At 32.0% G+C, this 15,384-nt stretch overlaps 1 protein-coding gene across 1 annotated transcript in view; it reads right to left on the reverse strand.

Annotated features, from left to right (window-relative positions):
• The window catches only part of LOC143076066 (E3 ubiquitin-protein ligase CHFR-like), a 48,598-nt gene extending 33,692 nt beyond the window's left edge, over positions 1-14,906 (reverse strand). The window contains exons 1-5 of the mRNA XM_076251698.1: positions 14,769-14,906; positions 3,193-3,289; positions 2,135-2,183; positions 1,300-1,363; positions 405-518 (exon numbers count right to left, since the gene is read on the reverse strand). Coding sequence (XP_076107813.1) covers positions 405-518; positions 1,300-1,363; positions 2,135-2,183; positions 3,193-3,289; positions 14,769-14,868 — 424 coding nt within the window. The 5' untranslated portion in view covers positions 14,869-14,906. The remainder of the gene's footprint in view (positions 1-404; positions 519-1,299; positions 1,364-2,134; positions 2,184-3,192; positions 3,290-14,768) is intronic.
• Positions 14,907-15,384: the final 478 nt, after the last annotated feature.

Raw genomic sequence — 15,384 nt, forward strand, 5'->3', positions numbered from 1 at the left:
AGTACATGCAAAATCAGTATTTAAAAATATTGAATAGAAAATCAAAATGCCAGTTTGTCTGAATCTTTTTCTAAAATTACATTTAAATTCACTAACTTGCTTAGAACAAACAAATGTCCACAACCAAGCATAGACCCTCTATAATTAGCAGGGGGTAAGTCATAACTTTATTTCTATGCCAAGAATTGTGTCAATAGGTAGTAAACTAACATTTTATTACTTATTATTTGATAAACAACTGCTAGAGCAATCAGAAATTTTGTATAAAACCATGAAAATAACTGTAGGAACTGGAGATTTGGGAAAAACTAAATAAGACAGTAACCCAGCATTTATTGTTTTGCCAAAAAGGAAATTCATGTGCTTCGAAATTATCCTCAATAAAAGAAAAGTGTCAAGCCTACCTGCAACAGTAGCATCCAATATATTGGCATCCGTTTCATATTCCTGGGTTTGTTCTGCTTCTGATGAATCTTCTTTAGCAAGCTCTGCCATGCTCTGGTACACAAAACCAACATCTAAAATGTCAAAAATATCAATCATGATAAATTGTACTATAAAACTGTTTTTTCTGACATAATTTCTTACCTAGAGTGCTTCAATCTAAAAGAATTACAGTATTTGTCCTGTTAGAATAGAAATAATTCATGGGGGCTTGAATATATATTGTGATTTAACCACGGGTTGTCCCTATATGCCGATATTTTACCCCTCACTATCACTCAGGGTAAAATATTTGTCATAAAGGGCCAACCCGTGGTAAAATCACGATACATTCAAGCCCCCATGAATTATTTCTTAATTTTATTTTTGTATATTTTGCATCAGTGACTTTAAAATATGCGAGACATTTAATTTTTGTGGCCTACCATTAAATGTATTTTCCTAACTATAACTGAATAAGTATTTGTATATAGATATAGGAAGGTGTGGTGTGAGTGCCAATGAGACAACTCTCCATCCAAATAACAATTTATAAAAGAAAACCATTATAGGTCAATATACGGCCTTCAACATGGAGCCTTGACTCACACCGAACAAAATGAACAACAAACTATAAAGGGCACCAAAATTACTAGTGTAAAACCATTCAAATGGGAAAACCAATGTATGGTATCTGTTCTTTATATTATTGTAATGACATGTATGTTAAAGATTTATGTTTTTGGCCAAATAAATTTATATTATTATAACAGTCTTTAATGAAGCTAAAAGATGACAACATATTATATGGTTTTTAGTGATGTACAAGCACCCACACTATATGAAGAGTTCTAAATAGCTATTAACCCAGCTTACTTTTTTCTTCTTCACCCTTTTTGTACACAATATAAAAGTCATCTCCATGCTGTAGTTCTTTCTTCTGAAATAAAAGATTTACAAGGTTCTCATCATTGGTTCATAAACTATAAATTTTAAATAATGAGTCCTACAATTATGACAAACAAGTTTACTTAATAAATGGTGATAAAAGAAAAAAGAATAATTCAACATTTTCAGTACATAACTTAATAATTCAGTATGTCAATAACATTATATTGTATATATATGAAACAAGACTTTAATATGGATAATTTCAAAATCAAATGTCAGAACAATGAACGAAAAGTCTTGTTAATAAGTAACATAATGATAAGAAAAAGAATTAGTTTATACCATGTATATAATATATATATCTATATGTCTTTGTGTATCTGTCTGCAGTGATCTTTCTATTTACAAATCAACAAAATAACCTAGATGGCAATAAACTTACTTTGCCAGAAAATTCTACCATTTCAGTGAACGCTTTACATCATATTTGTTTTGTGTTATAACTATTATTTTGTACATAAATCAGGTTTTTATTTTTTTCGTTTTGATTGTTTTGCATTTAAAATTTCAGGGTTTTTTAAAGCTTGCTGTGTGGTAATGGTTTTGCTTATTGTTGAAGACTTTATAGTGACCTTATAATGGCTTTGTCATTTGGTCTGTGGTGGAAAAATGTCAGTATTGTGTACATCAATATCTGGTACACACATGTCTACTTAAATAGATTTTAATTATAATTTTAAAATACATATATTGCTTTTTTAACATTGCAATATCATTATTGCTTTATTGTAATGTTAACACATTCACTGTTAATACTTACATTTCCTTTTGAAATCTTCACTTTCAGATTTAGTAGTGTTCCATTTGTGCTAAAATTATAAACAAAATCAAACTACTTAATGGAATGATCCATCACTATTTCAAACCATTTTCTAAATTTGTATTTTATTTGGAATCTGTGGATCAGAAGATTTATCAATGCAAATTCATGAAATGCAGTGTTATTACAATACATGACGTTAAAAGATTCATAACTGTTATACATATACTTGTCCTGTTAAATTTTTGGAAGTAATACATTTGTATTATCTATTTTTTAAATTTGGAATGATGATAGGATTCATACATTGTCATATGGTAATTTTCAAATAAATCTCACATTTTTTTTAAAGTAATATGAAACTTCAAACCTAAAAAAAAAGGCTGTATATGTTTTATACTCTTTAATGGCTAAGTTTTAAGTCAAACAAGTGCATGTGAATTTCTTGCATGTACATGTACTGCTTACTATATATGCAGGGCTATACAGTATGTAAGCTTATTCTTGTGGCTATACACTGACATTGTGTTTTTTTTTGTTCTTTTTTTCTTTGTTCTTTTTTTCTTTATGTCAGGATGTTCGTCTCATCAATCCCACATCTCCATAATTTTAATTGAAAACTTGAAAGGTCATAAGCGTAATGGAGAACAAATGGAGAAACCAAACTTTTACTTCTTAAAATATTGATTCTGGAGGAATAAATTTGGACTGGAACTAAAAGTCTGAAGTTGGTTCTTCATCTCTGTCTGATAAATCTTGCATGTTCAAATCATTGTTGAAGTCAATGATATCATCCTGAATATTCATAAACTATTGGATATTGGACATTTATCATGTTTATTCGCAAACAACAGTCAATTATTTATTTTCCTGGAGAAATACTCATGCTGTTTTTTTAAATCTTGGCCATAAATTAAAGCAGCCAATACTAGACCATGCTGGTGGTAAATTGACGTTTGATAGGACATTACTGTTAAAACCTGTCCTTTCCTGATCAATTACTGGATGAATAGACAGATAAATGTACACAATTTGATAATTGATAATTTCATTTATACCTTGAATCACAGAGCCAGACATTACCACTTTCATCTTTCTGTATACTACAATGTCTACTGGACACAAGCTTGTTGTCAGTGTATGGTAAATCACAGTCTAAATATAAACATATAATGATGAAAAATGATATACATGTAATAGACAGATGAATGTTACACATGTTAATAGTGTCAAATTGAATGCATGGTCACTTGCAATTGAAGGTCAGAACAAAACATATTTACAAATACATTTATGTAATAGTATTATGATATGAATATTAACCCTGTTTTATGTGTAATGGGGACATGCTGAGCTTGATCATGTGTTGATTGTTAATACATATATGTTCTGTACTTTGCTTGACCTATACATGTTATAATGGTTGACTTTTACAAATTGTGACTTGGATGGAGAGTTGTCTCATTGGCATTCATACCACATCTTCTCATATCTATTTGTTCTAATTACTTCAACATGTTTATATATATCTGTATACATTTTGTATGTCAACATGGTCAACAAGTGCTTGCCGAAGAAGCAGCACATTTATATAACAATTATGATATAAAAGTATTTTGGTTTGACCTGATCCCAATCAACTAATTTATGACATCCCGCAAATCTAAATGGGAAGGTTACCACAAGAACACTAAGGCAGTTCTTGTCACAATATTTTTATTGTCTATTTCTATTATCATCATAAGTAAATAACATTTATCAATTAAATAATCAACATGTTTACAATTTATTGATGGCTTTTCTTCAAACACGGAAAAAAATAAATGGGGAATGTGTCTCATGGACACAGATGATGCCCTGTCTTGCATATATATCATATAAAGGAACATAACTGAAGAACAGTAAAACTGACTTTACACAAATTTGTTCTTGGTCTGAGTTTTGTGGTAATTACTATTGTGTTTCATTACATTTGGTTGAAACAAACTTAAGTTAAGAGAAACGAAACGAAAAATTCAGCATTTTTCCAGTTGTAAAGGAACATAACTCCAGATCAGTACTAGTAAAAGTGACACCATCCTTGATCTGTGTTTGTTGTCATAAGCATTGTGCAAAAGTTTCATAACATTAGGTTGAGGATAACTTAGGTTAGACTACTGTAACAAAAAAAATTTGCAATTTTTCCATTTTTAACATGTTTAAAGAAGCAAATCTCTAGAATATAGTTATCAAAGGTACCAGGATTATAATTTAGTACGCCAGACGCACGTTTTGTCTACATTAGACTCATCAGTGACGCTCATATCAAAATATTTATAAAGCCAAAGAATAACAAAGTACAGTTAAAGTGACTCCACCAAAATTCAAATATTTTTTGGTAATAAGCATTGTCACTGTGTGTAAGTTTCATAACATTAAGTTGAGGCAAAATAAAGTTTGAGAACAGAAAAACAAAATTCAGCAGCTTTTCCATTTGTAAAGGGGCATAACTCTACAACTGATGAAGTGACTCCACCATATTCAGACTTGATTTGTGCTTTGCGGTAAGAAGCATTTTGTATAAGTTTCATAACATGTGGTTGAAGCAAACAAAAGTAAGCATGGTAAGGGAGCAGAAACCAACTTTTGAATGTAGGGATGTGCAGATGGACAATGGTCAAACTTAATCCCCGCTATGACAAAATGTATAACGGGGCATAAAAACAATATTAATGAAGCCATTACCCAAGCTGTTCTTTAATCATAAGAAAAATAAGAAGCAATTTAGGTTGTATTTAACATGTTTAAGGAAAGTTTATACAGTGTTAACGTTGCACAAACAAACATGCATAAGTCAGGAATCTGATGTACAGTGGTTGTCGTTTGGTTTTGTAGTTCATACATGTTTCTCGTCTTTATATACAATGTAGATTAGACTGTTGGTTTTCCCGCTTGAATGATTTTACATTACTAATTTTTGGGGGCCTTTATAGCTTGCTGTTTGGTGTGAGCCAAGGCTCCATGATGACGGCAGTACCTGGGCCTATAATGGTTTACTTTTATAAATTGTGATTTGGATGGAGAGTTGTCTCATTGGCACTCATACCACATCTTCCTATATCTATGCAAAATGACAACTGGTAAAAACATGCATACCAAATATCACATGCAGGGTTTAAGCTAGCATTTTGAGGGCTTTAGTCACTTATGCGTGTAACAGCAAGGGACTAAGCTAGGATGTATATTACTAGCTATACATCTTTGTCAGACTTTGAAGGACTAAGGCATAAATTTACAAGGCAGTAATTATGGTTTGACTGATATGGCACTTAAATATGAAGATTAGGATATAAGATCTGAAAATCTAGTTCAAAATTTCACTTCAATTAGTTTCAGTCTCAGGGAAATTCCTGATCAACAATATTTGGGCCCCTTTTTCTCAAACTAGGAATCACAATATAAATGAACTGGTTGAACTTTGTAAGACTGTTACACGGCATTATCATTATCCTTATAAAACGTTTCGACTATACAAAATGTATTTGGAATTCATTTCTATAAAGTTTGAACCAAGGATTTGTACAAATTCTTATTAGAGGGAAGTGACAAGAAGATAGTAAATTCAGAATGAATCTGGATTCATCTACAGATTGGTTTAAAAAAATTGTGTTTTAAAAAAATGGAAGAAATTATTTTGTTTTTTTATTTAATTTGCTTAATCATGTTAATAGTAATTATGAACTACATTTGTCTCACAGGCACTTGTCTCAGAATTTTTTTCCCTATATGCCTTAATATACATTTTGTAACACAAGGTACAATGTACTTAACCCACTTTTTGAAAAATGGCTGCCAGTTGCGAAATTCCATTGTATGCCGATTTCTCAGTTGTCAACCCTACTAAAACTTGTTATGTCCTATATCTAAATTGATTTTTCTACACAATGGTGTATAACATGCCTACTTTTGTTGTCGGAATCATCTGTAGCAATCCTACCCAAGTATGTCAATCGTAATTATTTTGTCTACCGGAATTGGTAATAAAAGTCTCGCAGTAAAAGGTATCTTCCCAACTCTCTATATCATTATATAATTTATCTAGGTTTCCGATTGGTCAAATTTTATATGAAAGTCTTAATGATTCTCAGAGTTATGTGATCTTATTTCATTTCATGCATAAAGTCAAAAGAGCGTCTGAATAACATTGACCTAATTTGAAAATTTGTGTCTTAAAAAGGAAACTCGTAACTTATTAGACATACATGTACCACAAATAACACTTGTTAGATTTTTTTTCACAGTATTGATAACTATTGTGTTTTCTATTATCATCATGATCATGATTATTTTGTTTATATTATTTCCAGGTACATGTTACTGGTGGGTTTTGTTTATAGATTAGTAAAGACATTAGCCTATGTGTTGAGGCCAAATATGGTCATTTAACAGTGATGGCAGAACTAATAAAGATGGCAACAGCACTTAGTTTCAAGAACCCATCAGGTTTAACCAAAGATAAGAGTTATCAACAATGGAAAAATGAGGTAAAAACGTGGCAACTCGCGACTGATCTGGATTAGAAGAAGACAGGTTTGGCTTTAGCTTTGTCATTACAAGGAAAGCCAAGGGAAGTGGCCCTAGAGGTAGATCCAAGTGATTTAAATGTTGATGAAGGAGTAGATAAGCTAATAACTGAGTTGAACAAGCTTTTTGAGAAGGATAAAATAGATCAGGCTTATGCTGCTTATACTGTATTTGATCAGTTCCACAGAGGAGAGGATGTAATTATAAGCATGTCTGATAATATCATTGAATTTGAGCAGAGATATATATAATAAATGTAAGAAATATGATATGGGACTACCAGACGCAATACTAGCTTTTAAACTTCTGGACAAGACATCTTACGTTGTTTTGAAAAAAGGACTTTTGAATTCAAGCCTTTTGTAATTGGTGTAACTGACAATAAAAAAATATGAGAAGAAAGATCAGATAAATACTACTTGATATTATGACCTTTTATAAATTGCCTTTACTTTCGTTATTATTTGACTTGAACATTTCTATTGAAAAGAGAACAGGATTAGATTGTTATATTTAACTATCATGACTTTTGTGTTTTCTATTATTTTGTTTATATTATTTTCAGGTACATGTTACTGGTGGGTTTTGTTTATAGATTAGTAAAGACATTAGATTTGACATAAGACTTTGAGTTGAAGCCAAACATAGTCCTTTTACAGGTATCTTATACAATTTTACTATTACTTTTTGCCTCTCTCATTTAGGCCATTTAAAATTAATTGATAGATTTTCATCCCCGCCCACCCCTCTGAAATCGTCCCGCCTCGATTATTTTTATTTTGAAGAAATTACGATTTCCGGATTTTGTTTATGTCCATTACCGATAAACATCGATAATTTTGTTTCATTCAAAACTTCCTGTTTCAAATTTCGGTTTTGAATTGCTTCTAACGAAAATGATTAACAGTGATTAAGTCGAAATATTCAGCTGCTCTATGATGACAACCTTGTGTACCGAGAATAGAGATAGCTTACGAGAAGGGCATGAAATATTCGGGTTTTAACGCGGTGTCCAAGAAGGCAAATCTGGTATGTCAAAAATGATTAGAAATCTGTTTTTTTTTAATTTATACAATGACTTTGGGTCAGGAAATTTAGACTGTGAATTCAATAATATCGAAAGCCCAAGAATCTTTGAACACATTGGTACAAAAAACATGTCTGGATTATAGAAATTGACACAAGCACGACTTGTTAGATTGATGACATGTATATTGAGCTAAAAAAAGTTGACAAACATTAATATTTTAGAAATCTTTAGATTTTAAAACCCATGGCTGTCGTTTTTTTGTTGTTGACAAACAGCAAACAACCTCTGTCCCAATACCCTCAATACAGTCATTAAACAACAACTTCTTGTTGGTTAAGTTTATGCTTTACATCATAATTATATTTGCATCTTGCTTTAGCACCAATCCTACCGATTACTTTCAACATTGTTTGAGTTTTCATTTAATTCTGTACTCATAATACTTGTGTAGCATACATTTGTACCAATTTGCTTAATTTTATGAGGACTACAAACCATCACTTAGAAAGCAAAATAAATATGGTGCAGGTATAGTCCAACTGTAGAGAGCATTTACTTTCTCCATGTTTTTGATGTTTACTATGAATAGGTTTCTAAAGTGGCAATTACATATATACATGTATAACAGTCAATTGTGGTTGCCTATCATGCCTTATATCAGAGATATTTATTTAAGAGTGAACCAGATGCTCCGCAGGCCGCAGCTTTATACGACCACAGAGGTTGAACCCTGAACAGATGGGGCAAGTATGGACACAACATTCAAGCTGGATTCAGCTCTAAATTTGGATTGTGATTAAATAGTTGACACAGCATAGGTTTCTGACACAGAATGAATGTGGTCTAATGAACTTAAATTTTGTTTTGCCTTTTAGCAATTCACTATGCTGTTGAATATTAATCCTCTCAAAAAAATGTTTGAAGACATTTTCTTTTTATTTACCAGTCAGGGGTGCTACTTAAACAAGTGATTTCATTATCACCTATTTCAGTGATTTTTTATATTCAGTTATCACCTATTTAAGTGATTTTGGTGTTTCCTTTGATCTTCAAATGCTAATTTCATTGATTTTCCATATTTTCACAAACTTTTCTATAATTTTCCTACATAAATCAATTATCCCTTTATCTTTGGATATCAATTTCACCAGTGCGCTTGGGCAGTAAGTTAGTGCGCTAAAGCTTTTAAAAGTATTCAAGGGGAATTGTTCTGTAATCAAATATTCATTAACTACTCTTACTATCAGACAAAGGTCAACAATATAAGGTGACCTGATTGGTTTTCTTTAGAATTAGAATGATTTATTTTAAGGTTATGTCCTGATCTACAAATTATTCCAGTTTTTGCATATTCAAATAAACTGTAAAAACTGGCAGGCTTATCAAGCAAATGACAACTTCTGCATGTACATAGTTGTTTTTTCAATGGAATTCTGGTCTTTTTACCAATAAAAAAATCAAGCTTGTGGGAAAAATATCCAAAAATTGTTATTTAACACTTATTGAAGTGATTCAATTTTAACTTCTCAAATTACTTGTTTCAGTGATTTTAAAAAGTCTGTGCGAAAATTTTGCAACAATAACTACTCATTTAAATACATCATAAAATATTAAAATGTAAAAAAAAGTGCTTATTATCACTGAATGGTAAAGATTGTTTTAATTTATCAGTTGGTAGTAAAAGTGAATATACATTGTATATTGTATAAAACAATGATTTAAGTTGATTCAACTACTATTCTGGACAAAGAAAGATAACTCCAATTGAAAATTTCTTGCTATTGCGCAATATGGTGCAATTAGATATTTCTTGCTATTGCGCAATACTGTGCAATTGAAAATACTTGCTATTGCACAATACTGTGCAATTGAAGATTTCTTGCTATTGCGCAATACTGTGCAATTGAAATTTTTTTGCTATTGCACAATACTGTGCAATTGAAGATTTCTTGCTATTGCTGAATACTGTGGAATTGAAAATTTCTTGCTATTGCACAATACTTGAAATAATAATTTTGGATCCTGATTTGAACCAACTTGGGCCCATAATCAAAAATCTAAGTACATGTTTAGATTCAGCATATCAAAGAAGCCCAAGAATTCAATTTTTTGTTAAAATCAAACTTAGTTTAATTTTGGACCCTTTGGACCTTAATGTAGACCAATTTGAAAACAGGACCAAAAATTACGAATCTACATACACAGTTAGATTTGGCATATCAAAGAACCCCAATTATTCAATTTTTAATGAAATCAAACAAAGTTTAATTTTGGAACCTGATTTGGACCAACTTGAAAACTGGGCCAATAATCAAAAATCTAAGTACATACATGTTTAGATTCAGCATATCAAAGAAGCCCAAGAATTCAATTTTTTGTTAAAATCAAACTAAGTTTAATTTTGGACCCTTTGGACCTTAATGTAGACCAAATTGAAAACGGGACCAAAGAATAAGAATCTACATACACAGTTAGATTCGGCATATCAAAGAACCCAAATTATTCAATTTTTGATGAAATCAAACAAAGTTTAATTTTGGACCCTTTGGGCCCCTTATTCCTAAACTGTTGGGACCAAAACTCCCAAAATCAATCCCAACCTTCCTTTTATGGTCAAAAGCCTTGTGTTTAAATTTCATAGATTTCTATTTACTTATACTAAAGTTATGGTGTGAAAACCAAGAAAAATGCTTATTTGGGCCCCTTTTTGGTCCCTAATTCCTAAACTGTTGGGACCTCAATTCCCAAAATCAATCTTCCTTTTATGTTGATAAACCTTGTGTTTAAATTTCAATGATTTCTATTTACTTATACTAAAGTAATTGTGCGAAAACCAAGAATAATGCTTATTTGGGCCCTTTTTGGCCCCTAATTCCTAAATTGTTGGGACCAAAGCTTCCAAAATCAATCCCAACCTTCCTTTTGTGGTCATAAACCTTGTGTTTAAATTTCATACATTTCTATTTACACAAACTAAAGTTATAGTGCGAAAACCAAAAGTATTCGGACGACGACACCAATGTGATACCAATATAAGTCAAGACCAAGACCGGTACCTCAAACGACCGAATAACACTGTTAATATCCGAATAACACTTGTAATGACCAAATAACACTTGATATTTTAATATTAGCACATATTGATGACTTTTAAACATTTATTATTAAATAGTAGTATTTAATCAATGTATTTTATAGCTAATATAAAAATGATTTACAGAAAGCAGATAAGTTCATCTGTTCATATAGAACTTTTAAAATTTAGTGTGTACATCCAACATGGTGACAACATCTTAACATCAAATCTTGGAATAGTTTAACACCAAGTTTAGGTCTCTGTATGCAGAAAATAAAAATTACATACTTAAATAAGTATACTAAACCAACTAAGTTATTCCTGCTGCTTACGCTAATACTTGCAAATGACATACATGCTAATCCAGGTCCAACACGCAATCCGTGTGGTATATGTAAAAAACCTGTGGCCATAAACCATAGATCAATACAATGTGATGAATGCAACTTTTGGGTACACATTAAATGTGGCGGTATCACACCGAAAATGTATAACTCATTCATGAACAAAAAAGTATTCTCATGGGAATGTCCATCTTGTTCCACAATAAACCTGTCAGATACATCAGGGCAAATAGAAGATGATCTTGTCCAACAAAATTCTTTTAACGAATTGGGAAATATATCTGAATCAGAAATACAAAGTCAAATTGAAACATCACATGACTCAGCAGAAATACATGACTCATCAACAAGGCGAAGAAATAACATCCGAATCATGACAGTCAATTGTAGAAGCTTGAGAAGTCAGCAAAAAAGAAACGAATTTACCACACTTATAGATACACATGAACCCCATATAATACATGCAACCGAAACACACCTTGATAAAACCATCTCAAATGCAGAACTCATTGATACAAATATTTATGAAGTATACAGAAAAGATCGTATATTTGGAGTAGGGCATGAAGGTGGAGGGGTATTAAACTTGGTAAGAAAAGATCTATTATCTACAGCTGAAATCACACTAGACACCGATTGTGAAATATGCTGTAATAAGATTGAGATAAAAGGAAGTAAACCACTTTATACAGGCTGCTATTACCGACCACCAGACAATAATATAGCATCCATTGAAAGCTTAAATACATCGTTAACCAGGCTAACACATTCAAATAATCTACCAAATCTAGTACTAACTGGTGATTTCAACATGCCAGACATAAAATGGGAAATAGACGAAGATAACAACTTTCAAATAAAGAAACCACACAACTATAGTATGGAAACCAATAACAAGTTTATAGAAGCACTTGAAGAAAACTGTCTAACACAAATAGTAAAAGAACCAACACGTCAAGATAACATATTAGACCTTGTACTAACAACAAATCCAACAAGCATTGAAAGTATATCAGTCCAAGATGGAATGAGTGACCATAGCATAGTCATCACTGACATAAATTTAAAGGCAAAAACAAAAAAGCAAGTACCAAGGAAAGTATATATTTACAAAAAGGGCAACATGAACGGAATAAATGAACAACTAGATAAAGAGCTGAATAATTTTATACAAAAAGCAAATACAAGTACCATACAAGAATGCTGGAATGATTTTAAAGATATATTGTCCCAGGCTATAATATCAAACATCCCAACTAAAATATTGTCAACCAGATGGAATGTACCATGGATCAATCGAGAGATCAAAACAATGATCAGAAAAAAACAAAGGGTTTACAACAAGGCAAAACGTACCAATAATGAAAAACACTGGGAAGAATTTAAGCTCCTAAGAAAAACAGTAAAAACTAAATTAGAAGAAGCACATCAAAACTACATATCTAAACTATTGGAAGTAGACGAAGAGGGTGAGAGAAAAACACCTGTTGTTGGAAAAAAGTTTTGGCAATATGTTAAATCAAAGAAAAGAGACTCATGTGGAGTAGCACCACTTATTTCAAACGGAAAACTTATGGAAGACAGCAAAGGGAAAGCAGAAGCACTTAACCATCAATTTGTATCTGTTTTTACTGATGAAAATACATCAAGTCAACCAAAATTAAATGGCAGCCCATCGCCTGATATAGACCATCTAGAGATAACAGTAGAAGGAGTAAGAAAGTTACTTAGTAATGTCAATCCGAAAAAAGCAAATGGGCCAGATAACATACCGAACAGAGTCCTAAAGGAATGTGCCACAAGTATATCCCCATACATAACAACATTATTCAAGAAAACATATGATGAAGGGGCTGTCCCAAACGATTGGATTACAGCTATCATCACAGCACTTTTTAAAAAGGGAGACAAAAGCTTGCCAGTAAATTATAGACCTGTTTCATTGACGTCAGTAACATGCAAAATCATGGAACACATCATTTTCAAACACATTATGCAACATCTTGAAAAATATGACATATTAGTCGATTACCAACACGGCTTCAGACAGAAAAGATCATGCGAATCTCAATTAGTAACAACAATTGAAGATATCGCAAAACATCTAGATAAAAAAGAGCAAGTGGATATGCTAATATTAGATTTCAGCAAAGCATTTGATGTAGTGCCTCACATACGGCTTCTGCGGAAACTAGAGCACTATGGAATAAATGGCAAAATAATAGAGTGGTTAAAGGCCTGGCTCACACAACGACAGCAGTGTGTAGCAGTTGAAGGCGAAACATCTACAAATGCCTTTGTAAAATCAGGAGTACCCCAAGGTACAGTTTTAGGTCCATTGATGTTTCTTTTGTACATCAATGATATTGGGGATGACATCAAGTCAAAGTTGCGTCTCTTTGCAGATGACAGCCTATTATACCTAGCAATAGACTGCAAAGATGACTGTAACCAACTACAAAAAGATCTAGATAAATTGATTGACTGGGCATCTAAATGGCAGATGAAATTTAATGCTTCAAAATGTTATGTTCTAAGAATAACCAACAAGAAAAAACCTATATTACATAACTATCATATGCATGGCCAAGTTTTAGAAAATGTAAGCCAAAACCCATATTTAGGAGTTCAGTTTACCAACAATCTGAAATGGGATATACACATCAATAACATCACGGCAAAGGCAAATAAATCATTAGGCTTTCTGAGGAGAAACATCGGCAAATTCCCAGAAGAAATTAAGAAAAGAGCATATCAAGCCATTGTCAGACCAAACGTTGAATACGCAAGCAGTGCATGGGATCCATATCAAGAAAACCACATCAAACAGATAGAAATGGTGCAAAGAAGATCAGCACGTTTCATCAAACATCAATACAGCAGAGAACCGGGGTCAGTTACTAGTCTACTGAAGGAGCTAAAACTACCATCATTAGAAATAAGACGGAAAATAAAAAGGCTTTGCTTGTTTCACAAAGCTTTACATAAAAAGATAGCCATAAATATACCAGATTATGTAGAACAACAAGGCAGGACAACACGGCAATACCACCGAAGCAAATTTAGAAACCTTCAAACTTCAACAAACACCTACAAATACAGCTTCTTTCCACGTACCATCAAAGACTGGAATACTCTACCAATAAGACTGTTAAATATAGAAGATGCAGAGGCATTCAAGAACAGCCTCACATCTTATTTAACAGAGTAGTCACGCAACAAACATTTGATTTTAATTTCACATGTAAATACGTTTTTAATGAGCACCATATTGAATGACCAAATTAGTACTTGCGTGATGGGTCTTAGACCCTTTGCATTTCAACGATATAGATGTAGATGTAGATGAACAGAAATCATAATGTTGGATGTACACACTAAATTTTAAACGATCTTATTCAAGATTCAAAGTTTTATTTAACTTCTTTCTTTAAATCATTTTTAAGTTATAAAACAAATCGATAATGTATTATAAATTAATAATCAATGTTTGAAAGTCACCAATATGTGCTCATATTAAAATTTCAAGTGTTATTCGGATAATAACAGTGTTATTTTGTTATTCCGGTTACCCAAATTAAAGACTGAACAGGTTGAACTGTTGAACCCAAAAGTCCACACCTTTTGCCCTTCCGATGGTAAATGATTCTGACATTAACATTATTGGCTCCGTCTCAATATCTGTCAAGCTGACAAGCTGTCCCCACGCTTCTGCATCCATGCTAAAAATTGCTTGATAAAAAACTCTGAAAGAAAAAAAAATGCAATTTTGCAACCGGAAGTTTGTCCGAAATTGTAATATATTACCAGTTCACGTAAATAAATGATATGAAATCCGGACTTGGCTGAGTCAAAGGTGTTCAGTTGAGGACTGAGCCCCCACTATAGTCCCTAGATTATTAATATATATCACTTATGTTTACCTTTAACAGACATTTTTAATTCTAGAGTTATTGAAATTAATATGTGATCGTCAAAATATGCATGAAAGACATGAAATGTTTGCCACTGTTAAGGAATTGTATAATTATACAATAAACTAAACTGACCAATCACTCACTTTTAATTCATTAACATGAATGAGTAAATTCGAGGGATTTTGAATTCGTTATTTCGTACTTATAACTTGATCTTTTGGTGCAACTGTTCTTGAACGTGTATTATTTCAATAGGTCTTCAGTTTCTTCTAAATATTACAATGAACTTGAAAAGTAAACCCTATGTTTTAATATATATA

This window comes from Mytilus galloprovincialis, chromosome 5, assembly GCF_965363235.1.
Source record: "Mytilus galloprovincialis chromosome 5, xbMytGall1.hap1.1, whole genome shotgun sequence".
Taxonomy (NCBI): Eukaryota; Metazoa; Mollusca; class Bivalvia; order Mytilida; family Mytilidae; genus Mytilus; species Mytilus galloprovincialis.